The following is a 26,967-nucleotide window of genomic DNA, read 5'->3' as shown; positions in this document are numbered from 1 at the left end:
TACCTGTGTCTTCTCTTCTTTGAAGAAAACCTGGAACATAAAATGCAAAATATTAATATTAAAATATAAATGATTAAATCAGGCAAGAGCATCACCGGCAGAATCAGCAAACATTTTGTGGGAAAACCAACCTCAGATAACCAACATACTTAGGCCTAATTAATTCTTGAAAGGGTTAATGGAATAGAGTAAGCTATCCTGCCCGGCTTAGCTGAGGTCACTTCCCCTCACCCTGGGAGGAAGAAGGTTACCAAGCCTTACCAGTCAACTTAAGAAGCTGAACTTGTGAAGAAGTTTGAGCTGGTTGCTCCAGTTCAGCCGCATGGCTCTCATCAGCCACTCTTGTGTTCCTATACTAATAATTTAGGAACTTTTACCACTTTGTAACTAAGCTAAGTTTTGCCGCCTATGCAGATGTATGGAATAGCACATGAACAAGACCTTTGGAGAGTTTGTAAGTAAACCAATTTTTAACTTACCAAATATGTGGCTTTTTCTTACGCTGGGGGAAGTGGGAAACTTTGGAAGGAACTTGATATCATGGTTGGCACATTCCTCCTAAATATGATTTTATCTCTATTTATGAATACTTAATAGTGTTACAAAAGTTGGGGGCCGCCCCCTTTCTCTGCCAAGCAGTGGCAAGAGGCCATGAGGTTCCGGGAACTCACCCAGGATCTGTGTTCCTTTCGAGAACTGAGACACAGCAGAGACTGCTGTAGCTTTAAGAAATAAGGTTTATTCCCCGATTTACACCTTCGGTCTGCATGGAGGGAGTCCTGATCTTATAGCATGGTTATTTCAAGAGGGGCTTGTACCCCACAGCAGTGTAGCCTTGGAGTCCAAGGCCTCTCTCCCAGCCAGCAAGCAGCCAGCCTGCCCAAGATGGACCCCATTCCTTCTTCTCCTTTCTTCTTCCCTGCAGAACACCTTGCTAAGAAACTCTCTTCTTCTGTCACCTCACACCCAGTTATCCTGGCAACCTTCCAAATCTGCAGTCTCTGTTCACACCTCAGGGCAAAGAGGGACTTCCCTCACATTGCTAATGGCCCTCAAGGGCCCTGTATTGTTTCTTCCTGGCCCTAGCTTGGCCAGGTCATTTTGCATAGGCTAGTCCATTCCTCTGCAGCTTGCACTTCTTCCTTCACATCCCAAATCATCAAAATCTTACCATTTATTAATATCTAAGGTTTAGGAAAGAGGGTCCCCCTCTTTTCAAGGAAAGACAGGACGTTTTTTATGTACGCTACAACAGCAGCAAGAGTTCTTCTAGCAAAGTATTGGAAGACACAAGAACTACCCACGCTGGAAGAGTGGCAGACGAAAGTGATTGATTATATGGGACTGGCTGAGATGACTGGCAGAATCCGTGACCAAGGGAAAGAGACGGTGGAAGAAGATTGGAAGAAATTTAAAGTTTATCTTAAGAATTGTTGTAAAATTAATGAGTGCTAAAATGTCATGGGTAATGTAAAACAGAATTGCAGTGATAAATAATTGGGTAAGAGGAAAAAGATTAGAAACTGAATTACAAGTACTGAAATTAGGGGTTGCTGGAAAAGTTTAAAACAGGGATGCAGAAAAGGGAGGTATGGGGAAGTCGTGGAAACAAGGTTCAAGAAAGAGAGGTTAAGAAATTATACGTGTTTACATGTTTGTCTGTTTATGTGTCGTCAATTGTTAGTTGTATTGTGTTTTAATATATGTTGTAAAATCAATAAAAATTTATTATAAAAAAAAGGAAAGAGGGTCCCCCCAAACCTATAAGAATTTATTTTGTATCAATACGAAACTTGCATCCCAACATGGAATATATTTTATGCTATTCATTAGTTTTTAAGTTCTTTTAAAAATGTATTTTTTACTCCTCTTGAGCTTATGACTTTTCCATGATGTATTTCAGCTTGATGTTCTGTTTGCTATATTTTCAAATCATACTAATTTAAAAAAAGAAGAAATGAACCAAGCAAGGCAGCTCATGTTTTATCTTGGCTCCATGACCGTTCCTGGCGACTTATAAAAGTTTGCCAAACCTAGGGACAATAGAGAGATTCAGTTGGGTTCCCGTTTTAAGGCTAAGGCAGAGGAAGCTCCATCACCCTCTGGACAGCAGAGAAAGCAAGAAGATAGATGCGTGTGTGGGGGTGTCTGGCTGAGGTTGGTGGGATGGTCCTGTGGGATGTAATCCACTGAAAGCAGTCAAGTACAACATTCCTTGTTTTCCTAGAGTGGACATGCAAGGGAATGTTTGGTCCAGCCAGTCAAAACTTCCTGTTCCTCCTCCTGGCCTGAAGCATCTTTCCTTGCATGTGACTAGTGGGTGGGCGCGACCTTTCCAGACCTGGTAAAAGGCCAAGGCATGCTGCCATTCTCTCCCTTTTCCATCTCCCTTTCATCCTGTGAACTGCCGGACTGCTAACTGCAGTTGCTAGGTCAACCCACATATGGGGTAAACCTGTTTGTACAGTGGTACCTCGGGTTAAGAACTTAATTCGTTCCGGAAGTCTGTTCTTAACCTGAAACTGTTCTTAACCTGAAGCACCACTTTAGCTAATGGGGCTTCCCGCTGCTGCCGCGCCGCTGCTGCTCGCGTTCTGTTCTCATCCTGAAGCAAAGTTCTCAACCCAAGGTACTATTTATGGGTTAGCGGAGTCTGTAACCTGAAGCACCTGTAACTTGAAGCATCTGTAACCCGAGGTACCACTGTATAGGCTTGTAACTTTAAGCCTTAAGCCTGCCTTCAGGGATCACACTGTGCTCTGCCTGATCGTGAGTAAACTTGCTTTTTATTGCTTATGAATAAGACTGTGGCGTCTTTATTCTTTTAGGCGGGATTCAAGGGGCCTTACCAGGAAAATATTAGAACACATTTCAATCTGGACAAGCCTGATTGAATTGCGTATTGTCTTAAGAAACTCGCGCGAGTTTGCAATTAGTTTTCTGCTTTTTAAAGGGGAATGCACTCTTTTAAGTAAAGGAACTTGCTAGCGGAAGTTAGGAAGGATATTAATAAACAATATATCCTCTCCTGCCACCCTGAACATTCCCACAGGTCTACTTTAACTAACTAGCCTCCCCTGCCTTTCCCTCCTGGCCACAGTGGGGATTGGGGCCAGGGGTAGGAGGCAAGTGAGCAGGCAATGGTGAGCAGAAGGACCAATAACATCTCTCCCCAAATCTGGAACCACCGGTACAGTGGAATCCTCTTGAGTAGGAGGAAATTTGGCAGGCCTTCCGGAGTGGGAGCACAGCAGAAGAAAGACTTGCCTGTTTCTTTTTCTTTTCTTCGAGCTCTTCTTTTTCTTCTTCTTCTTCAGTGGGGAGGGACTGCAGGATGGAGACCTAGGGAGAAGTCACAGAATCTTAGAATTGTAAGGTTGGAAGGGACCCCCTGAGGGTCATCTAGTCCAACCCCCCTGCAACACCCTTTGCTGGATCAGGCCAAGGGAGCACCTAGCCCACTGTTCCGTTCTCACGGGTACCCAACCAGAGGCCGTAATTTCTGAGATCCCTATTGGCAACCCATCATGCCTCCCTGGCAACTGTGGCTGTGTGATACACGGCATTAAGCCTAAACCTCAAATCACAGGCTAGTTGAGAGACTGCCTTATCCTTTATACCCCCAGGTGTTAGGGACTGGGCAGAGGAGGAATGGTGGAGACCGCCTCCCCATCCTGACCCTTCCAGAGAAGAAGGTGACTGTTCAGAATTACAGCAGGGGTTTGAGGGAGGTCATAGCTCAGAGGCAGATGAGGGGAAAAGCTGGGAAAGAATGGGAGAGGAGGAAGAAGAAGCACCAGAGGGGGGACAGCTGATGGACACAGCATCTTTAGAGAGCATTCCAGGCCCCTCCTCTCCCAGAACCCAGCAAGCATTAAAAGTAGGAGAGCAAAGAACTCAAAGGCATATGGCACTTCTCAGCACCTGTAGTGATGATGCATGAGGAAGTGGAAGAGAGGGAGCGGATGGAGACTAAATTGGGGCAACGCTATTATTCCAAGATTCTGCATTCCCAAGCCTCTCTCTGTAAATACTGAATAAAAAGCAGTTGGTAAGGACTTTTCATTGTCTTATCCATTCCTGGCAACCTGCCGTGGGGGTTGGTTCCTCGGCTGCCTGACACCGGTGCAGAAAGAAGCCTGTGATGGATTTCCACTCACCTCCTTCTCTTCTTCCGCGTAGATTTCTTCTTTTTCTTCTTCCCCTTGGTAGGAGGTGGTGTGAATTCCTCAGTATAGGATGGGCTTTGGATAGAGGAAGGGAAAGAGAGAGAGAAGGTATTAAGTTTGCATGATGACTACTAGCCAAGATGGCTGTGTTCTGTCCCCACTGTCAGAGGCAGTAGTACAATGGGCCTCTGAAAACTGGTTGCTGGGAATCGCAAGTGCGGTTGCTTCATGTCCAGACTGCAGGCTTCCCACAGGTATCTGGTCGGCCACTGTGAGATCAGGATGCTGGACTAGGCGGGCCACTAGCCTGATCCGACAGGCTCGTCTTATGTTCTCATGTTCTCATGTGTCAATCACGGCCATCTGTCAACATCTTGACAGTTCTGATCCCCAAAGTACGGTTTCCTGTGAAGGATGGGGTCTTGCGGGAGATCCATAACGTAGGGTGAATGTTTAATTGCCATGTTCCGGGTAATTTAGCCATGCTTGAAATTAACTGTCTCCTCCAGGGATTTATTGCAGATCTAATGAGAGAGTTACTGTATGTTAACTGGCTTGGCACCAAGTTATTTAAGACATATTTATCGAGGTTAACAACTCTATAATAGATTTATACATTTGGCTCCTCTCAGTAAATATGTTTTAAAATAAATTAATCAGACTTTAATTTGCATAGGATAATGGTTGCAAAGTACGGGCATCCGCCTAATTTATTTTTAAAAGAGACTTGGCAATGTTTATTAAATAGCAATCAATTACATAAACAGGAGATTTAGGCTGCAATCCCAAGGCTGGGACATGGTGGTGTGGAACTGGTGGCGGTTTGGTCACCTTATCCAAGGCTCTGCCAGGCTCTTGCCGGAAGGGCAGAAGTGAGAGTGGAGAAGGCCTCTGGCATCCCTCCATCATTTCCCCATGCACAGAGGTTTTTGCAGAGGTGCCCCATGCTATTTGTCATCTTCCCCAAATGCAGGCTAGTCATTGCGTTCTACACCAGCTGGAGCCACGAGATTGTGGGCAAGGGCAGCCCCACATTGCAGTAGTCCAGGGGCCATCGGACTGTAAGGCCAATTCCAAGAAGCCCTTGAAAAAATCACAGGGGGTTGTTCCAGCTATAACAGAGGCTCATTTATGTACTAGATTTAGGTTTTTTTAAAACCTCGCCCTGTCTGAAAGGCTCAGAACAGCCTACAACCAAGAAGCAAAATGCCATTGTCCTCTGTGTGAGGAACGACCCCAGGCAAGGCCTCAAGGCAGGTGATGAGTCAACTTTGCCGTATCCAAGCAGCTCTGGATCTAGCTAGCACTGATAAGTGCCTACGTGCCTTTCTGAATTCATTGGAAGGTAGAGTATGAACTGCATACATATAGGAAAGAGCACCTGAAGTCACGATCCCATACACACTTACTTGAGAGTAAGCCCAACTGAGCACTGTGAGAGAATTATTTCTGAGTAGTAATTTTAGTTAGCTCTATGTTGCAAACCATCTTGAGCTTGAGGAAAGGTAGTACAGGGGTACCTCGGGTTATATATGCTTCAGGTTACATACACTTCAGGTTACAGACTCCGCTAACCCAGAAATTGTACCTCGGGTTAAGAACTTTGCTTCCTCCTAAAAGTTAATAATGAGGGTGACAGGCACACCTTTCTGAGCATTCCCCAAACCAGGGAGCCACCACTGAAAAGGCTTTGACATGGGTCAGTGCCAACCAGGGTTGCTCCCAGTGGTGGCACCACCAAGGCCTTAGAGTGGTATACAGTGGTACCTCGGGTTAAGTACTTAATTCGTTCCGGAGGTCCATTCTTAACCTGAAACTGTTCTTAACCTGAAGCACCACTTTAGCTAATGGGGTCTCCTGCTGCCGCCACGCCGCCGGAGCACGATTTCTGTTCTCATCCTGAAGCAAAGTTCTTAACCCGAGGTACTATTTCTGGGTTAGCAGAGTCTGTAACCTGAAGCTTATGTAACCTGAGGTGTCTGTAATCCGAGGTACCACTGTATATATATAGAGAGAGAGATTCGGTTAAGCGGCTCCCTGAAATATTTCAGGGTTCAGAGCCATCAATGAAGGATGAGTCACCGCGAGCCACTCAGCATGAAAGAGCTCAGATATTGACATGATGCAAGCAAAGGCAGCTAGCCTTTGTGTTCTTGATCAAGAACATACAGTCCCTCTCATGCCGTCCATTGCTATTTAAAAGCATCCACTTCACTATTTCCCTCTTGGCGAGGGTTTCAAAGATCCCAAAGAAGATTTGTTAAGTGATCCTCGCAGCACCTGCTGCTGCCTTTTCCCTTTTCTAAAAAAATAATAAGTGGTGTGATGTGCTATTTAAAAAAAAAAAAAATCTGCATCAAGGAATATCTTTACAAAGAACTCAGTCACCTTATTTCAGATCAAGCCGCCTTTTAAGAGGCTCGTGTTATCAGCAGATGAGCATTTGCTCTTGGAAAGCGTGAACGCAATTCCAGGAATGCCTCCTTTGTCTAGCCCTACCTAGTTCCTTTGGTCCTCGTGAAAGATGCTCTTAGAAGTGCTCGATGCTCCCAAGGTTCATCTTATGCCCACAAAGGCAACACATGTGTTTTAAGCCTGGATAGCTCAGTTGGTTAGAGCGTCATGCTGATAACACCAAGGCTGCAGGTTCGATCCCCGTATGGGTCAGCTACATATTCTTGCATTGCAGGGAGTTGGACTAGATGATCATCATGGTCTCTTCCAACTCTACAATTCTGTGATTCGATGTGCTCTACCAACTCAGCAGCGGACCAGCTACCTCAGCTTGACCAAGCTGGTGATTTATACGTGCTTTGACTAGGACAGGAAGCACAGGTTGTGTTAATTCTCCTGTACAGCACAGGGGGCTATTTTTAAAAGAGGGGATGTGGGTGGCGCTGTGGTCTAAACCATTGAGCCTCTTAGGCTTGCCTAAGGTCGGCGGTTCAAATCCCTGCGGCGGAGTGAGCTCCCGTTGCTCTGTCCCAGCTCCTGCCAACCCAGCAGTTCTAAAGCAGACCAATGCAAGCAGATAAATAGGTACCACTGTGGCGGGAAGATAAACAGCATTTTTGTGCACATCACAGTGTCCCGTTGTGCCAGAAGCAGTTTAGTCATGCTGACCACATGACCCGGAAAGCTGTCTGTGAACAAACGCTGGCTCCCTCGGCCTGAAAGCGAGGTGTGTGCCGCAACCCCATAGTCACCTTTGACTGGACTTAACCATCCAGGGGTCCTTAACCTTTACCTTTTGCTATTCTAAAGCTATGGAGTCAAAGTCTGCTGGGGCCTGACATGGCTCAGATGCAACCTTCTCCAATGTTTTAATTCCGACAGGTAACAATGGGTTCAAGTTGGTGCTTTTCGCGTGGTTTATTTCTATGGATCATGGCATCTGTGTGGCTGGTGTAAGCTTAAAATGAAATATACCCCCTCATGAACTATCTGTGACCCTGGAACAGGCTCCCATCTAACAACATGACCTGGAATGAATAAGTAACATCCTGAATAGCTCAGCCGGTAGAGCATGAGACTCTTAAGCTCAGGGTCGTGGGTTTGATCCCTACATTGGGCAAAAGATTCCTGCATTGCAGGGGGTTGGACGAGATGATCCTTGTGGTCCCTTCAAATTCTGCAATTTTATGATTCTATGACAGCCACAGAAAAGAGCAGTATTCTAATCTTTGCGTTTACCCGCAAAACTTAATTGTCACTCTCCAGGAACCAGGCTTGGCACAGACAATGAACTCTCTCTCAGTGTATGTTTGTTATTCAAGAACGTGTTGTCTTTCCATAATTGTGTCTCCTCCATCTAAGCTAACTTACGGAGGAAGGCAATCTCGCAGGTAAACTGGCTCCAAATTGTTAAGGGCTCTATATGCTCACTTCATGCCCACCTCTCATCTTTATTTGGTGACGGTTTGGGCGTTCCGTCTCGTCTTGGAGGCCTCCTAAAGCTGATGCGGATTTAATTGCACCTCACTGATTGCAATCTAAGTCTAATTAAGAAAAGCAACTACAATGCACTTCAGGCCGATGCAGCAGTAAGCTCGAAATCTGGGCGTCTGTAGAAGCCCCACCTCCCACCTTCCTGCAGCAGTTGGAAGCAAAACAGTTACGTGCTTTAATTCTGGGGACAGTTTGGCAAATAGGGCCCTTTTAAACAACAATCTGCTTCGCCGCAGGCTTCATTTCCCCCCGCCTTCAAAGTGACAAAGAGCAAAGGCCGGTCGATAGCAGAAAGAAGCCACAAAGGATGGGGGCGGAGGGAGAGGGGCTCACGCTCTTTTTCGTCCTCCTTTATCCCTTAGAAAGACTTTGGTCTTCAGACAGCGGAAGCAGGAGCAGAAGTGGGAGTGGTCTCCACGACTGTCCCCAGTGACAGGGTGGAAGGCAGGGAGTCCAACAGTAGGTGGCGCCAGAGCCAATGACAGCCACAGCCAACTAATTCTACTGTTGTCCCCATCCTCCTCCCTGCTGAGTTCTACAAGGGCAACACTGAAACTAAGGCCACATTGACACCATACATTTATTATGGGCAGCCCTGTATCGGGAAGTTTTTTATGTTTGATGTTTTATTATGTTTTTATGTGTGCTGTAAGCCGCCCAGAGTTGCTGGGGAAACACAGCCAGATGGGCAGGTTATAAATTATAAAAATTATTATTATTATTAATATTATTATTAGCACTGTGATTCTACTTTAAATAGTCACAGCTTCCCTCAAAGAATTCTGGAAGCTGCATGTTCTATGGGCCTCTCTTTAGGGTGGTTTGCCTTGAAGCAGTACGGTGATTTAGGCTCTATTTTTACTCTCTTCAAACTCCCCGACGTGCTTGCACTCAGGTGCTGAAAACATGAGGTCCAAGCCTACGCAATGCCTTAAATGCATGGCAAGGACTACTTCTTAATTGCCACCCGAGCTTATTAAATCCGAAAGAGAGACAAGCAATCTTGGAATGCAGAATCTTAAAATAAAAATAAAAAACCCAGGCTGCTCTGAAAGACTGCGGCAAAGACTGCACCGCGGGGAAGCCGAAGCATTCAGCTTTCTCTTGACTTGGATGTAAAGCCCTTTGCGAGGAAGACAGCAACTGTGCCATCTCGCCAGCCTCTTGGAAAACACGTGGGTGCAAATGGGTCCCCTTTAGGCAGAACTCTTATTACTTTGCCATGTTTTATTGAAGAAGCGGCAGAAAGCATTTCAGAGAGAGCAGGAAAACAAAGGATGACTTAAGGAGGCATGTTCCTTTGCTGCTAGCCCTGGGTCTAATTACCAAGCAAGGCTAAACTAAAATAATAAAAAAATGCAAATACTATTCTAAAAGCCTTTTGCGCCAGCCATTTCAAAGGGTCTGAGATGGGCACTGACCGCAGGGCAGCTAGTTCCTACGGGTCCTTGAATAACCTGTGCGCTGTACGGAAAGGTTAAACAGAAGGTAGGCTGAGATCTGCTGGTAGATTCCTGCGTGATTTCCAGCAAATCGGGGGGGACATTTGTCAGCCTGAGATCACATACCTTTCTGAGCAATCTGCCAGGGGAGCCACATGCCACAGTTGGGCAGGGGAAGAGGCCAAAGATGCAACGCTAGAACCCATGGACAGCCAACAAAGCGGAATGTTGGGAGGTTCCAGGACAGATAAAAAGAAGGACTTATTCACACAGTGTGCATCGTTAACCTATGGAACTCACTCCTGCAGGAAGGAGCGATGGCCACCAACTTGTATGGCTTTAGAAAAGGATGAGACAGATTCATGGAGGACATGGCTATCAATGGCTTTGAGGCTTGGTGGAGGCTATGGTCTGCTTCCACAGCTGGAGGCAGCAGTGCTTCTGAATACCAGTTGCAGGAAGCTACAGGAGGGGGAGAGATGTTCTTGTGCTCATGTGCGGCATGCAGGTTTCCCACAGGCATCTGGTTGGCCACTTTGAGAACGGGATGCTGGACTAGATGGGCCCTTGGCCTAGTCCAGCAAGCTCTTCTTATGTTCTTAAGTGGCAACAACAAATGTGGATTCTACCTTTGTAAAGGTAAAGGGTAAAAGGTACTTTTGTTTTGCTTTGTAAAAGGTAAAGGTCCAGTCGTGACCGACTCTGGGGTTGCGGCGCTCATCTCGCTTTATTGGCTGAGGGAGCCGGCGTACAGCTTCCGGGTCATGTGGCCAGCATGACTACGCTGCTTCTGGCAAACCAGAGCAGCGCAAGGAAACAGCGTTTACCTTCCCGCCGGAGTGGTACCTATTTATCTACTTGCACTTTGAGGTGCTTTCGAACTGCTAGGTTAGCAGGAGCAGGGACCGAGCTCACTCCGTCGCGGGGATGCAAACCGCCGACCTTCTGATTGTCAAGTCCTAGGCTCTGTGGTTTAACCCACAGTGCCACCTGCGTCCCTTTGTACAGGAGGCTTAGTTTCCACACACACTAGTTCCCGTTCTCTCCTCCACCCAGGCAAGCAAGAGGCACGACCAGACTTCAAGGACACGTTCCAGCCAGGGAAAAACACTCAAGGAAGGTACAAAGCAGGTGTGGGCTGTGGAGAAGCATTGTGGCCTGTGGAGAGTCCTGAGGGGCAGATGGAGTGACTCAGAGGGCCATATCTGGAGAGGCCTCAGGCCCTGAGTCTTACCTGCATGATTTGTGCCTAGCGTACTCCTGGCTGTCTTTCAACCTCACACAGCCATTGGTGCTAGAGGTCTCTTGAGTTTGGCATGGCTCCTCTGGGTGCTTGTTGTCTGTTGGAAGCGGCAGGCAGCTGAGTGCCTCAGTGCTGGAAAAGAAGGAGGGAGAAGAAGAACCTTGTCAGTGAAACATTCACAGGGGCAGGCAGGGCTTCTATTGCAAGCTCCATGGGGCAGAGAACTCTCATCTTGCCATCTGTTACCAATTTACTTTGGATCTGCCTAACCTGTACTGTTAGGGATCGGTGCCCACAAAGGAAGTGGCAATGGATGCCAGAGGCTCATCCAGATCAGGTCAAAGACAAGGCAAAGCAGATCAGGACCATGGACACCTCCCAGGGCCTCCTGCTACCTGAGCGTGGGAAGATGTTGCAGCAAAGGACCATCAGAGATAGCAGAGCCACTGAGAGCTGTCCACGGTCCTGATTTTCTTTGCCTTTGACCTGACCTAGAAGTGTCTGGAATTCGTCTCCACATCCTTTGTGGGTCTCCACGCCACCACTCAGTCCATCTAGCCCAGTGTTCTCCAAACTTGGGTCTTCAGCTGTTTTTGGACTACAACTCCCATCATCCCTAGCTAGCAGGACCAGTGGTCAGGGATGATGGGAACTGTAGTCTAAAAACAGCTGGAGACCCAAGTTTGGGAAACACTGGTCTAGCCCATGTGGTCAGACTCCAACACACACGAGCCCCAATCAGCATGAGTAATGACCAGGGGTGATGGGATTGAGTCCAGCAACATTTGTAGGGCCAAAGATTTCCTCATGCTTGCACTTACAGGGCTTTGGATCTGGTGATTCTCTTGCTACAGATGGGCCCCCCCTTCCTGTCTCCATGAGATTGTTCTGTAAAAACAGTGCTTGAGGTGGTTAAAGTATATTCAAAGCAGTCCAAAAGACACACGCGTACTTGTGATATACATTCAGAACCCTTTAGTATCACAGAAGGCATAACAGAGGCATCCCACTTACTGAATAGATCAGTAATAAAGTATTAATTTTTAAAACAAAAACAAATGAGTTTCAATAATAAATAAGAGTGGGGAGTAATAAAGCAGTAGTTGAGGGTGCAGTTTTGAAGATTTGTTTTCAGCTTTTCCAGTGACAGGAGTATCTCTCTCTCTGACACACACACACACACATACACACAGGCAGGCAGGCAGGCAGGCAGGCAGGCAGGCACGCACACACACACACACACACACACACACACACACACACACACACACACACATTCTGTTACAGCTCCACATCTATTACCCCACTCTTCCAGGACAGGAACTTGACCTGAGGCACTTAAGGGAAGCTGCACTCCTTAGGAAGCCATAAAGTTAGCGGAACCTCCAAAAAGGAATCATTTACCTAAAGTTACAGGAGTGCCTGGAAACCACAAGAGCATTTTTCCTGCTCACCTATGCATTTATTTACAGTGGTACCTCAGGTTACAGACGCTTCAGGTTACAGACTCCGCTAACCCAGAAATAGTACCTCGGGTTAAGAACTTTGCTTCAGGATGAGAAAAGAAATTGCATGGCAGTGGGAGGCCCCATTAGCTAAAGTGGTACCTCAGGTTAAGAACAGTTTCAGGTTAAGAACAGACCTCCAGAATGAATTACGTTCTTAACCCGAGGTACTACTGTATTTTTAAAGCACCAAGCTGGAGGACAAATGATGTCGAATCCAGGAATCCAGAAGTTGTCTGAGTGCCCTGGTGGTGTCTGAGAATCTATGGCTGCCTGAGATTTTAATTTTAGCACATCCGTTTGCCACATTGCCCCTTCTGGTCCAGACCTCTTTCTCTCCCAGAAAATCTGCTAAACCAAATCAAGCCATCCGTTAAAAAATGAGGGCTTGGGGGTGGAGGCATCGAGTGGCCAACCCCCCAGATTGATTGGGGCACTGGGAAGCCGGGACACAATTTCAGATTTGCACAAGCCAGTGGTCTTGTCAGGAAGCATTTAGCAAACAAGCAGTTCTTTTGTGCTGCGATATGGCAACTAATGACAGTCTGGGAGCCCCAACCATGCATAGCTTTCCTGGAAGCAGGAAAGCAGCCCGAAGAGAAAGCTGGAATAGAGAGGACAGTTGTCAGGGTGACATGCCATGCTGTGAGTCACAGATGTTGGGAGTGGGCTGGGAACAGACATCACCAGGTCTGGAGAATGAAGAGGAGCAGGAAAATCGCAAGTTGGACCTGTGACAAAAAATGTTGCTGAGTGGGGCAAATCCCTGTTCAGGGTTTCCAGCCAGCCATGCCCTTTTGCAGGAGGCTCCATTCCATTATTTCCAGGACACTCTATTCCTTTTCCATGCCAATGTTGCTGTGTGGAGTGCTCCTTTTTAGGGTTCCAGCCAGCCAGCCAGCCAACCATGCTGTTTTCCTTCTCACCCACCCCAGGGCACTCCATTCTTTTTCCATATAGAGGGCCCCTGTTCAGGTTTTCAGCCTGCCAGCCAGGACAGTCTTTGGGCAATTCTCCTCGATTAAGTTTCCTGCAGGGAGTTCTGTGATAATCCTTTCCTTTAAGATTAGAATAATCATTCATATTAAATTGCAAATGCATTTCCCATCACAAACATGAAAGTCTGCAAAGAAAAAAATGCGTGCACGCACTCGCACACAGCCATTTATCTGCCGCCGCAAGAATCCAGCCCAAAGAGATTACTAGTATTTTAGGGCTCAGGGGAGCTTCGGGAATCAATGAAAAAGAATATTGGGCCGAAGCAAAAGCAGACTTTGATGGGATTGGGGAACAATTATTTGCATCAATAATTGCTCTCCACCCCTGGGGGAATAGTTCAGAGCTTGCTCCACAATTGTAGCACTACGTCGTCCTAAGGCCAGCTATGAATTAACCCAGGAAATAAAGATGCTATTTAGCAAATGCTTAAAAAAAATATTGTAGAGTTAAAAGTACATTGGGGAGGGCTGCCCCTTTCTCCAAGCAGAGATGGTGCACTGCCTGTATTGCATTCAAAGCCAGAGTAACACCACACAGATATTCCCCCCCGGTGGTGGTGGGGGGAGAGAGAAACAAAAACAGAAATAAAAAAACACCAATCGAAATTCACCAAGGAGTGAGCAAGCTTTCACGTTGCCCACAGCTCTTCTTCAGACTGACAGATGAACAAAGAAAAAAAGGGGGGAGGGAATATTTTTGCCGCAAAGTAGGGCACCTCAACCTTTGCTGGGGCTTGAACCTGGGACTTTCTGCATGTGAAACAGGGGCATTACACAAGTGACCTCATCACTGCTTTTGAAGATGGTACCATCTGAATTGGGTTGCTTCATTCAGCTGCGGGACGGTGCTGGCTCTGAGTGAGTTTGCTGGGCAGTTTCAATTTCTTCTCCTTCCCACCATGATGCTTATAAGGCAGTTCAGAAAAGGGCTACAAAGAGACTGTTGCAGATGTAGCGGATGTCTGTGAATGAATGCCTGTGAAATTGCTGCGGTCCACAAATAGACTGATCAGGATGGAGCGGTCTTTTGTGAAGGAACACCTGCAAAATTGGAACGGGCCGCAAAGAGGACTGAGTCATCCATCCCTATTAGAAAGCCCCGAGGCATTAAGAGGGACTCGAAAGTCACAATTGATTGGCTAGCGCAGCGAGAAGCCACGCTTGGTCCAACGAGAGCCTGCAAGATCTTGTTTTCATTCTCTTCCCCCCATTTAATTTACAATCACAAAGCCCCTGTCCTCACAGGCAGAGGAGCAGCAGCGAGGGATATGATTGCCCTTTGGCACACCTTCCCATCACAAAGACACATCAATTGGAAATGCCAGCGGGAGGGACCTCCGAGATGATCTTCCCGGCTTGAGTGACTTGCAGTTAATCAAGGGGAGAATATTGCTCTGTGGCCTGAATGGCAGATTTCAAAATGCAGCCTCTGGAGAATGTGCTGGTTAAGGGGCATGACGTATTGGAGGGCAGAGGGACATATAATCAAACCCAGTAGGAAGCTACAGGAGAAGCTCATGCTTTGATGCATGCATCTTCCACAGAGCTTCATAAAGGAGAAGAAACCCACAGAATGTGAGTTGTAGGGTGCCCCAGTCTCCTACCTCACAGGGGGGACAGCCCTCTTTTTGGAGGCATCTTCTCTTGGGTGGACTGGCTGGTCCAAGGCCAGTTTCAAGGTCAAGATGCCTAAGAAAAGTGAGCAGGCACTTCAAGTTGCCAGTCCTCAGTGTGTACCTGGGCAGCCAGTTGAGGAGCCACATGGTCCACTTGGTCACAATCCACATTGTGTTTCTGCTTAGATCAGTGGCTTTCAACCAGTGTGCCGTGGCACCTTGAATGATGGTCAGGGGTGCTGCAGGCAACACTGGTCTCTGTCTTTCTTTCTTTCCTTCCCTCCTTTGATGCCCTCTCCTGTCTCTGCCTCCCAAAGCCTTGCACAATTGTGTGTTGCAGCAGTCCTGGCTACAAGCTCCATAGGTGAATGGTGCCTCTGGGGCTGGCCAGGGGGTGCTGGTTGCCAGAAGTTGAGGTGGCCTTGGAGTAAGCAAGCAAGCAAGTGGGCAAGGGAGCCCAGCTATCCAGTCCACCAGCCCTAGCTGTTGGGAATGGACAGACAAGTTCCTAGGCCCCTGTGGGGCAGTGTGAAGAGGCACCTCTCTTTGGGGCGTGGGGGTGGGCGTGGGGCAGGACCAGAAGGAGAGGAGGGAAGGCTGAGGGAACACCCCACAGGGGAGGGTGTTCGAAAAGGGGTGAGAGGCTGTGAGCTCTGCAGGCAAGGGGTGGCATAACTGGGCTCCTGAGCCCCACAGATGTGCCACAGAAAGAATGGAGTTGGTCAAGGGAGCCGTGGACTCAAAAAGGTTGAACCCTCTGGCTTAGATCATAGTTTGCATCTCTCTGCATATCAGTTAGGTGTTGCACAGCTGCGCCATCTTTTCTCCTCTTATTTCTTTAAATATTACTTTCTTCTCCTGCCCTTCAGCCTCCCCCAAAAGCCGCTGGAGCAGTCTACAAGTCCCCACCAACAGGCTTATACAATCTAGAAAGAATCGACACAAAAGGAAAATAGATGGGGAGGGGAAATATGCAAACTCGGGTTCAAGTTCTTCGCAGGATGCTTTGGTCTCCTCTCACCCCACCCCAGAACTACTGGGTGCAAGTGTGAGAGAGATTATGCACAGCATTCGTATAAATGCTCAGGCAGTTTGCATGCACCCAAATAAGTGCAATGTCGTAAAATAGTGCCTCTGGAAGGTCTGCAGTTTTAAGCCAGTTATAGTGCCCATTCCTTGTGCCCACCAAAAATTCTGCATTAAGAAAGGCTGTGTAACTCGATGACAGAGCATGTAATCTACATGCAGTAGGTCCTGGGTTCAAACTCTGACATCTCCAGATATGGCAAGGAAAGACTCTTGTTTGACTGCCAGGGTTTCAATGTGGGCAACACTGAGCTAGTTGGGTAACAAGGTAAAGGACCCCTGGATGGTTAAGTCCAGTCAAAGGCGACTATGGGGTTGCAGTGCCCATCTCGCTTTCAGACCGAGGGAGCCAACATTTGTCCACAGACAGCTTTCCGGGTCATGTGGCCAGCATGACTAAACCACTTCTGGCACAACAGAACACCATGATGGAAACCAGAGCACATGGAAATGCCGTTTATCTTCCCTCTGCAGTGGTACCTATTTATCTACTTGCACTGGCGTGCTTTCGAACTGCTAGGTTGGCAGGAACTGGGACAGAGCAACGGGAGCTCACTCTGTCGTGGGATTCGAACTGCTGACCTTCTGATCGGCAAGCCCAAGATGCTCAGTGGTTTAGACCACAGCTCCACCCATGCTAGTTGGACCAATGGTCTGACTAAGCATAAGGCAGGTTCCTACCAGACTGGCATTGGGTAAGCTACATGCAGTAGTGGATACACTTTGTCCAGGTGGGGCCAGTGTGGCCCCAGGATCCAGCCCCACTGACGGCTGGATCAACCAGTGACAGTTTTCTTCCCATGATACCTCCACAGCTGGTGTTTGCGGATGATTTTGGGCTTGTGCCTGGGTCCCAACTGGAACTGGTACACCATCTCATTCAACTTTAACCAGTTTAACTTTAACCTCATTTAACCAGTTTGGGGCTCCTGCCCTTTTTCCCATTTCTGTTTATGAAACTATCCAAGGTCACTCTTCGCAAAGCTTTCTCCATAGGGGCTGACATCATACAGTCACATATATTGGTAATCAACAAAGTTTGTAGGTTCTTCCGTTCCAGCTAATTGATGCCTGACCTTCTCTGAAAGCCCCATTTAAAACTAAAACCCCTTTTGAAGCTAAGTCTTTTGGAATCAATTCTGAAATGTTTTCTGGAACCGGTGACCTGGGTTAATGACCAATTAGGGTGCATTAGTTAAAATGTGAGCCTTGGGCTAAATATGGCTCATAGGAGTCGATAAATAAGAGAGACTTCTGGAAGGAAAGTAGGGTTAGATCAGCCAGGAAGCTGAGGAACCTTTGCTTTCACCATGAAAAGCATTTATGCAGTCTCCAGCACCTGGTATTCGCAAGCATTAGTGCCTCAGACCATGGAGACAGAGCATAGCCATCATGGTTAGTAAATACATAGAAACGTAGAGTTAGTTGGGAGGGGTCACCAGGGTCATCTAGTCCAACCCCCTGCATTGCAGAAATCTTTCATCCAAAGTGGGGCTCGAACCCTGGGATTAAGGGTCTCATGCTCTACTGACTGAGCTATCCAGCCTCATCTAAGTAGCCATCAATAGCCTTGTCTTCCGTGAATCTAATCCTCTTCTGAAGCTATCCAAGTTAGTGGTCCTCACTGCCTCTTGTGGAAGTGAGTTCCATAGGCTAATTATGGGCCGCATGAAGTACTTTCTGTTCTTTGTCTTGAATCTTCCAACATTGGCTGTCCAGAGAGAGAGAGAAAGGGGTTCTCTATTTAGCTCAGTTGGTTAGAGCATGGTGCTGATAACACCAAGGTTGCAGGCTTGATTCCCATATGGGACAACTGGGGCTGGGCTAGATGATCTTCAGGATCCCTTCCAACTCTGCAGTTCTTTGATTTTATCCATTTACTTGCCTATTCTCGGAATCAACATTTCCTCATAGGGGGAGTTGCTCCAGAAATAACAATGCAGAGTTGGAGCCTCAGTGCTGTCAAACAGTGCCTGAAACTGCTGCTATAGGAATAATTGCTAAAACACTTAACTCTGATCACTTTCTGGTTTGGATTTTCATTCCAAGATACCCTCCGCAAAGGGCACGTCAGGTCACAGCAAAGGTCAGTCTAGCTCGGCGTTGTGTTGCGATACAGAAACCCAGCGCTCCATCAACTTCTTGCATTTTTATTTTTTGCGTGTTTTTTTTTTAAAAAACCTCAAATCAGTTCACTTCCCACTCAGAATCAGAGCAAAAATTTGCATTGCAATTTGCATAATATGCAAAGCAGACTTTCCATGCTTTCATGAACTGGAATATGACAAGGCTAGGTGAAAATTTCTCAGCAAAGATTCAATACCTGCTCGTGGATATATTTAGGATGGTTAAATTACAGAAAAGCATTTTTATATACATACAAAAAAATCAAAAGTATTTTAATGGTATTGGCTCTACCTGTAACCACAATGTTATCTACACAGGTCAAACAGTCAAGGTGATTTTCTCCTTTGGCATGTATGCTATGTACACAAGGCTTGTTCACAGTGCAATCCTAGGCCTTTCTACTCAGAGAAAGCCCTATGAAGTTCAAGGGAAATTTCTCCAGACCCACCAAGTGTCCCTGTTTTCCAGGGACAGTCCTGGATTTACAGAAGCCATCTCAGTTTCTGGTTTGATCCCACAATGTCCTGCTTTTCCTTAAGATGTCCCTATTATCATTGGAGAAATGCTGGAGGATACCCCCGAGCCAAGGAGATAAGTAGGTAACTATACAACTTTTGTAAGACATCTAAAGGCAGCCCTGCAAAGGGAAGTTCCTTTTTTAATGTTTAATGTTTTATTATGTGTTTATATATGTTGGAAACCTAGGGTGACCCAGTCAGATGGGTGGGGTATAAATAAGAAAACCATCATCATAATCACCATTGAACAGGACGTCCCTATTTTCATCGACAAGGGACGCGGGTGGCGCTGTGGGTTAAACCACAGAGCCTAGGAGTTGCCGATCAGAAGGTCAGCGGTTTAAATCCCCGCAACAGGGTGAGCTCCCAGTTCCTGCCCACCTAGCAGTTCGAAAGCACACCAGTGCACGTAGATAAACAGGTACCGCTCTGGCGGGAAGCTAAACGGCGTTTCCGTGCGCTGCTCTGGTTCGCCAGAAGCGGCTTAGTCATGCTGGCCACATGACCCGGAAGCTGTACGCCGGCTCCCTCGGCCAATAAAGCGAGATGAGCGCCGCAACCCCAGAGTCGGTCACGATTGGACCTGATGGTCAGGGGTCCCTTTACCTTTACCTATTTTCATCGGAGAAATGTTGGAGGGTATGTTATTATCAAGTAACGTTGTTTAGGGCTGCAGCCTTAAAGCCATCTCTCTATCCATCCTACACAGTTTGCAGAAACAGGGAGCCAGTTAGAATGCTGAAAAATAATAAAATCTCCTAAATGGGATCACTGGTAGAGGAAGGGTGTGTGTGCAGTGGGTGTGGTCTGCCCCAGGTGTTATCCCTGAGGGGGGGGGACATTGCCGCCCCACACCCCTGGGACCCTCGCCCTGCCCCCACAGAGGGTAGCCCCGCCGCTGCCTGGGACAGTTCCAGGTGCTACCTTGAGCAAATAGAGAGCAGTTCTTTCAGGGACTGTCTCATTCCAAACTCAGAACCCAGGGCCTTATAAAGATGGATGCAGATGGATTCAATCGGGAGGGAAATCAATTAAATTTTAAACAGGGAGGAAGATTAGAAATCAGGCACAATGCTTTCTTAATTATAGCACCTAATCACTGACTTTAGGGGGAAAAATAAAGTTGAGCTCATTTCCCTTCCTCCGTGCGTAGATTGGATGGCTCATAACAAGCGCCTGCGACTCTCCTCAAGCACTCATTCACCGGGGAGGCTTGTCGGATTCATAAAATGATCAGGTGTCACAGCAGAGTGTTTCATATGGTTTCGCTCTCACGCACCCCTGAGATTTTCCTCTTTTTTCCCCCTTTTTGAAAGGTTTTTGTCGCTTATCACCTCCCCTTGGACTCTAGGTTTATTGTGCAGAGATAAGACGGGAGGAAAAGCTTTATGGACAGAACGTGATGAAACGAGTCTTTGCAAGGCTGCCGGAACGAGGCGATGGCAGGAACATTGAGCTCTAAAGAAAATAGCTTGAATTGCAATCAGTGTCAAGTCGCCCGAGATATAAATTACTTGGAATGGGATCCTACTCCAGTAATTGTTCCCTCTTCCTGCTCTGTGTATTCTCTGCCAGGCCCACCTTGTACAATAGAGGCTGAGCTTAACACTTCGCTATCTACCATGCCATCTGCAGTGTATAATGCAACACAATCCATTCCTTTAAAAAAATAAATAAGAGAGCCTTTCACAATGGAGGGAGCACAGAAGACAGAGGACTCAGCTACCTGGGGGATCTTCTTCTCTCAGTGCCTGGTCACTGAGGACAGCGAATGAGGTGACTGTTGCTTTGCCGCAGCCTGAAAAAACCCACCTCGAAGCAACCAGGAGCAGGGCCTTCTCTGCTTCTCCCTATGAAATCATCTCCCCTCTGAACTGAGGCAACCCTGCTATCATTCAGACACCCGCTGAAGACATTTCTTTCCTCACAAACCTCCTGGGAATTGCTGCTCAAATGAAGGGGACTAAGGGTCTCGCCTCGAAACTCCCAGCACCTATAAAAAAACTACACTTCCCAGAATTCTTTGGGGATATTTGAAGTGATACGAAACTGCTTTAAATGTACATTGCAGGTGGGGCCTAAGCACAGCGAAGGGCCTTAACTTGGTTGGCAGACCCAACAGCTGCGGATCCGAACCAAGAAGCCGGATTGCTGATGGGAGCCTTTGAAAGCAGCGAGACGGAAGAAGGCGTTCTTAATTGAAATTTTAAAAGTAAAACCACATTCCATTACATCACGGCAAAATATTTCCCTGCTCGTCACCAGCGTGTTTTCCAAATGGTATGCCTGCCCATGATGATCTCTCCGGAGTGAAATAAATGCAGGCTGTTTGTTTTGAAACGTGTACAGCTGGTTACTATCAAACCTTGATTTAAAACAGGCTGCAATCATTCCCATAGTTTGCACAACCAGGCTTTCCCTCTCCTTTCTTTGAGAGGGGGATCACTGCATGATTTACACCAACACTGGGCCAGAGAAATCAGCTGCGCTGCTGCTAAAACCATCCTAGATCAGATTCTGTCATCCCCACTTTGCATTTTCTGGAACATATTCCAACCACAGTAGGTAATATGTCTGGTACTGAACACCCTTGTCACAATATTTATAGCATGCAAGGTGTCTTTTCAATCCTTTCTCTGGGAAGGCGGGTATTTAAAGTACAGGCTGGGTTAGCATGGTGGGAAAGGGATCTTTTTCTAGCCCAATGACTACATTCCCTTCTGGGCCATCTCCCGGGGGCCACATGTCAGCGGCAGGCAGGCCTGGGAGTGGGGGAATGAGTGGAGCAATTAATGTAGATTTTGCCCTATACATTAGGCTAGTTGCAATACACCCTCCTCCATCTCAGCAAGCAAAAGGCACGATCAGAGTTCAAGGACACGTTCTGGCTAGGCAAAAGCATAGGGCCAGGGAGGGGTGTGGCCTAGGGAAAGGAGGTGTGTCCTGTGGATAATTCCAAGGGCCAGGTAGAGAGGTATTTGGCCCCCAGGCCTGAAGCTCTCCAACATCTTGGTTAGCAGAAGCGGGAAGCTAAACCCTCAAGCTGCCCATGCTCTCCTCCCTGTTCTCAGGAGGACTTAGAGCTATTTCTCTCCCAGTGGGGTTGCATGTCTGGAAGGAATCTTAGCTTAGGTTGCCCATGTCTGAAGGGAGGGGGGTTTGGTGAGGTGGAAAGGGAAGAAGGGGGGGTTGGGGGGGTTGGCAAAGTACGTAGGGTTGGCAAGTGGATTGAGTGGGGTGACAGTCCCAGTCATAATAAAATACAATAAAATAAAATAAAATTAGCTATCTATCATCTATCATCTATCATCCATCTCTGTCTGTCTGTCATCTATTCCTTCATTGCCGGGGGTGGACTAGATAACACTCATGGTCCCTTCCAACTCTACAATTCTACGATTCCATCAAACCTATCACCTGTATCTATATACTATTGCATTCGCTATAAATATACACTTTCAAGTTCTTTGCGCGGTATGTAAAACCATTTAAATAACTCTTATTTCATTTAAAAAAAATATATCCTAAAATTAGAACTGATGCAAACTCTCAAATTGCCTCCTTGTAAAATCTATACAGGACATGCACAAACACACTTTGCAGCAGGAAAACAGCAACACATAAATGAATCACAATGCCTTCTAATTTAATAATTAATAATTCTCCTTTACATTTGTTACTTCCTAGAGCCGCATGCAACCCGTGCTTTATAGTTGCTACACCTAGCTTTATGAGAATCATGGGAAATCCTGAAATGGCAGTGTCACAAGCCACGCCAGTCTCCGAGCGGCCAGAGACTCTGGGGTACCTGGCGCTTATTCAGGTTCAGTTTCCTTGGAATGAAGGTCAGCGGAATATGTGGTGCCTTTAGCACACATGGTTTTATTTACACATATGTACAACCTGAGCATGAGATGGAGGGACTCGCCGCATTATCGGCCCTACAGATCTTGCTTCTCCATTTGTCGCCGCTTTGGACCCAGCACAGAGCAAGCAAGTCTGTGTCTCCGGCTTCCAGCCTGTTTCTAGCTTTGCTCAAACACACCACTCTGGCTATTGTACTCCTACCTAGCTGCAAGGTGGCAGGGAGTGGGATGGAGAAAAAGGACCCATTAGCCTGGAGAGTCCCATCACTTAGTGGAAGCTCTTGCAACCTGGGTCATTCTTTAGGGATGTTGATGAGGACAGTTAAGTGACCAGCGATGATGATGATGATAATAATATTATAATTTATTATTTATACTCCGCCCATCTGGCTGGGTTTCCCCAGCTACTCTGGGCGGGTTCCAACAAATATTAAAAATACATCAAAATGTCACACATTAAAAACTTCCCTCAATAGGGCTGCCTTCAGATGTCGTCTAAAAGTCTGGTAGTTGTTGTTCTCTTTGACATCTGGTGGGAGGGTGTTCTACAGGGTGGGTGCCACTACTGAGAAGGCCCTCTGCCTGGTTCCCTGTAACTTGGCTTCTCACAGTGAGGGAACCACCAGAAGGCCCTCGGTGCTGGACCTCAGTGTCCGGGCTGAACGATGGGGGTGGAGACACTCCTTCAGATATACTTGACTGAGGCCGTTTAGGGCTTTAAAGGTCAGCACCAACACTTTGAATTGTGCTCGGAAACGTACTGGAAGCCAATGTAGGTCTGTCAGGACCGGTGTTATATGGTTTTGGCAGCCACTCCCAGTCACCGGTCTAGCTGCCGAATTCTGGATTAGTTGCAGTTTCTGGGTCACCTTCAAAGGTAGCCCCACATAGAGCGCATTGCAATGGCCCTTGCCTTACAAAGAAACCTGTCTGACAACTTCAGCAAGAGAATCCTCTGTAGCTTTCAGTGACTGAAGCTTGAATCTCTTTGCACACAAAGGATGAGGCCCCCACCTAGAGCATCTCTTCAAATCTGGGGGTAAGAGGGAGGACTTCCAAAGTGCTGGTTCCAAACGGGCTTAAGGCCTGACACCTCTCTCTTTCTCTTTCTAAAATGAGGCAGGAGGCAGCAAACAGGCTTGCAGGTAGCTATGCAAAGCAACGGCAGGCAACGTATGACTGCTCTGTTCAATTACTTTCATCTATAGGTAAACAGCTCTGGTGTAATGGGCTGATTAATCTTCTTATCACACAAAACCCATAAGTGTAATTACATCAGAGACTACGGATCCCTGAGCATAGTATCAATCAAGCAATCGCAGATTCCCTCCCCTCCTGTTCACACACACACACACACACGCACACACACACACAACACCTCCAGCTGAGATGGAACGAGAGGAAAAGAGAAGTTCTTATATTTCCTTTGTGTTGCCAAACAGGACTGATTGAGGGGGTGGTTTGCTATTTTAAGAAGGGTATCGACAGCCAAGGTGATCAAGGGTCTGGAAACTAAGCCTTATGAGGGATGTTTGAGGGAGTTGAGTATGTTTAGCCAGGAAAAGGGAAGACTGAAAGGGGATATGATAGGCATCTTCAAATATCTGAAGGGCTGTCCCATGGAAGATGGAGCAAGCTTGTTCTCTGCTGCTCTAGACGATAGGACCCGAACCAATGGATTCTAAAGACACGGAAGGAGATTCCAACTAAACATTAGGCAAAGGGACCCCTGACCATTAGGTCCCATGCACAGACAACAACCCAATGACCAACTTGACAGCAGGCTTTCACCAAAGGCAGAGGAAGTGCATGCATATGGGTTGGTTGAAATCCTAAGAAGAAAGACACTGTGGTGTAGTGGTTAGAGAGTTGGGCTAGAACCTGGGAGTCTAGGGCTGAAATCCTCACTCATACATCAAGCTTACTAGCTTACCTTATAAGGTATCTGTTGGGGTGTTTAATGCTGCAAATCTCCATCTATGACCAACCTGTAGGGTGGCTAACCTATGGCCCTGCAACAGTTGTTGGAGTCTTCAACTCCCATCAGCCCCAGGCATGATGGCTAATGGTCAGGGAATGATGGGACTTGTAGTACGACAACTTCTGGAAAGCCAAAGGTTAGCAAAGAATCTACGGTTGTTGTTTAGTCGTTTAGTCATGTCTGACTCTTCGTGACCCCATGGACCAGAGCACGCCAGGCACTCCTGTCTTCCACTGCCTCCCGCAGTTTGGTCAAACTCATGTTGGTAGCTTCAAGAACACTGTCCAACCATCTAGTCCTCTGTCATCCCCTTCTTCTTGTGCCCTCCATCTTTCCCAACATCAGGGTCTTTTCCAGGGAGTCTTCTCTTCTCATGAGGTGGCCAAAGTATTGGAACCTCAGCTTCAGGATCTGTCCTTCCAGTGAGCACTCAGGGCTGATTTCCTTAAGAATGGATAGGTTTGATCTTCTTGCCGTCCCTGGGACTCTCAAGAGTCTCCTCCAGCACCATAATTCAAAAGCATCAGTTCTTCGGCGATCAGCCTTTTTTATGGTCCAGCTCTCACTTCCATACATCACTACTGGGAAAACCATAGCTTTAACTATACGGACCTTTGTTGGCAAGGTGATGTCTCTGCTTTTTGAGATGCTGTGTATAGGGCACCAGAATGTCAAAAGTCCACAGGGATCTAACTCCTAAGGAAATAAAACCCGGGTACCCCCTGCACCCCTAGAACTCTCACTGCCCAGACAGTTGGAGCATGCATTAAAATTCATTTTGAGACTTATCTTCCAAAGAAGGAATTATCCATTTGAAACCGTTAAGGCAGAAAGAGTGGAAGGCGAAGCAGGGGGAACCTCTTGAAACAACAGCGTCAAAGAATGCACCACTCGCCCTTCAAATTAAATGAAAGGAAGTAAAATAAACATCATCAAATTCTCATGATTTTCACACCGGTGACATCAGTGGGGATTTTGATTTGGCTATTATATTCATCTCACAGCCTGTCTTCTAAGCTCCTTTCTCTTCCCCCCTTTTAAAGGGGTGGGGGATCAATTAACTTTTAACAAGCACCTTTTATCGCTTTTGCTTTTGGAAAAAAACAAACGCCGCCGCTCCTTTTTTGGAGGGAGACCATGTATTGGCAGTACCTTCAGTGGCAGGCCCCCTCGTGGAGCCGAGATATCAAGGAATTGTGGAGCTTCAAAACCTACCTGGTGGGGATTACTGCATTGAAGGCTTGTGCTCAAGAAGAGATAAACTAGAAAACAGCAGGCAGGGGAAGGAGGGAGGGATCTGCAGTCAGTGATGGTGATTTGGTGGGGGAGGGGGTTGGTTTTAAAAAATACCAAATAGAGACTGGGAGTTAGCCATGTTGTTGGATCTGGGTGGTTTGCGTGTGTGCTTATATATGAATGAAATGTGCGTATATATATTGTGTGTGTCTATCTATCTATCTATCTATCTATTCAGTGGAGGCTCGGGTTGCGAACGTGATCTGTGCAGGAGGCATGTTTGCAACCCACAGCGTTTGCAACCCACAGTGCCGCGTCTGAGCATGCACAGGTCACGATTCAGTGCTTCTGCGCATGGACAAAGCGCCAAAACCTGGAAGTAACCCATTCCGGTACTTCCGGGTTTCAGCGTGTCCGTAACCCGAAAACGTGCAACCTGAAGCATCTGTAACCCGAGGTATGATTGTGTGTGTGTGTGTGTGTGTATATATATGTGTGTGTGTGTGTGTGTGTGTGTGTGCATGAATGAAATATCCCCTGAGAAAACTTCACATTATTTTAGCACACCAAACAACTCCCAATGCCATCTTGGCTTTTCTAATTACCATATTTTTCCGTGTATAAGACTAGGTTTTCTTCCAAAAAAAAAAAAGTCAAAAATTAGGGGGCATCTTATACACGGATAGTGCCGAGGGTAGACTGGTGATTGGCTGTTGCCCAAAATTAGGGGGTGTCTTATAGACGGAAAAATATGGTACTCTAAATATTTCCTCTGCAGAAGGAGATGTCCTGGAGAAACCTTTCCCAGTAGTTATTTTCACTTAAAAATCCTATCTGCCGTACGTCTGAGTTTTCCCAGACATATCTAAGATTTGTCTGTCGAAAATATGGTCCGGGAGGAATTTCTGAAAACTGGTAAAAATGTCCAGGAAAACCCAGCCATATGGCAGCCCATGTCGGAAGCTCAACAACTTTGCAGAAAAAAACCAAACAACTTTTGTGTCCGGATTTTCACTTTTTGAAATATGGCAACCCTCATTTGAAGGGCATATTTGTGTATGAAAAGGGTATGCCTGTAACTTGGATCTCAGAAGAATGGTCAGGCTCCCCAGGTAATGCAATCAGCAAAATATTATCAGGGATCTTGGCAGACAGCCAGACTCTCAAATTTCTGTAGTGGACCACCTCTTTCTGCGATGTATGTGTGATGCTTTTAAGGTGGTCTTTGGCTA

The 26,967-nt window shown here is 46.8% G+C and overlaps 1 protein-coding gene across 2 annotated transcripts in view; it reads right to left on the bottom strand.

The window, feature by feature from the left end:
- Nucleotides 1-26,967, bottom strand: part of SRRM4 (serine/arginine repetitive matrix 4) — a 345,117-nt gene that overhangs the window by 259,116 nt on the left and 59,034 nt on the right. For both annotated transcript variants that reach the window (XR_014542415.1, XM_083590245.1), the window contains exons 2-5: nucleotides 10,794-10,934; nucleotides 4,161-4,244; nucleotides 3,268-3,342; nucleotides 4-30 (exon numbers count right to left, since the gene is read on the bottom strand). Coding sequence is in view for 1 of the 2 variants with exons in the window: in XM_083590245.1 (XP_083446371.1) it covers nucleotides 4-30; nucleotides 3,268-3,342; nucleotides 4,161-4,244; nucleotides 10,794-10,934 (327 nt within the window). In the remaining variant the exon portion in view is untranslated. The remainder of the gene's footprint in view (nucleotides 1-3; nucleotides 31-3,267; nucleotides 3,343-4,160; nucleotides 4,245-10,793; nucleotides 10,935-26,967) is intronic.

The sequence above is a fragment of the Podarcis filfolensis genome, assembly GCF_964270895.1.
Source record: "Podarcis filfolensis genome assembly, chromosome: 16".
Taxonomy (NCBI): Eukaryota; Metazoa; Chordata; class Lepidosauria; order Squamata; family Lacertidae; genus Podarcis; species Podarcis filfolensis.
The sequence above is the reverse complement of the archived record's forward strand: the minus strand, read 5'-3'. Positions and strand labels throughout refer to the sequence as shown.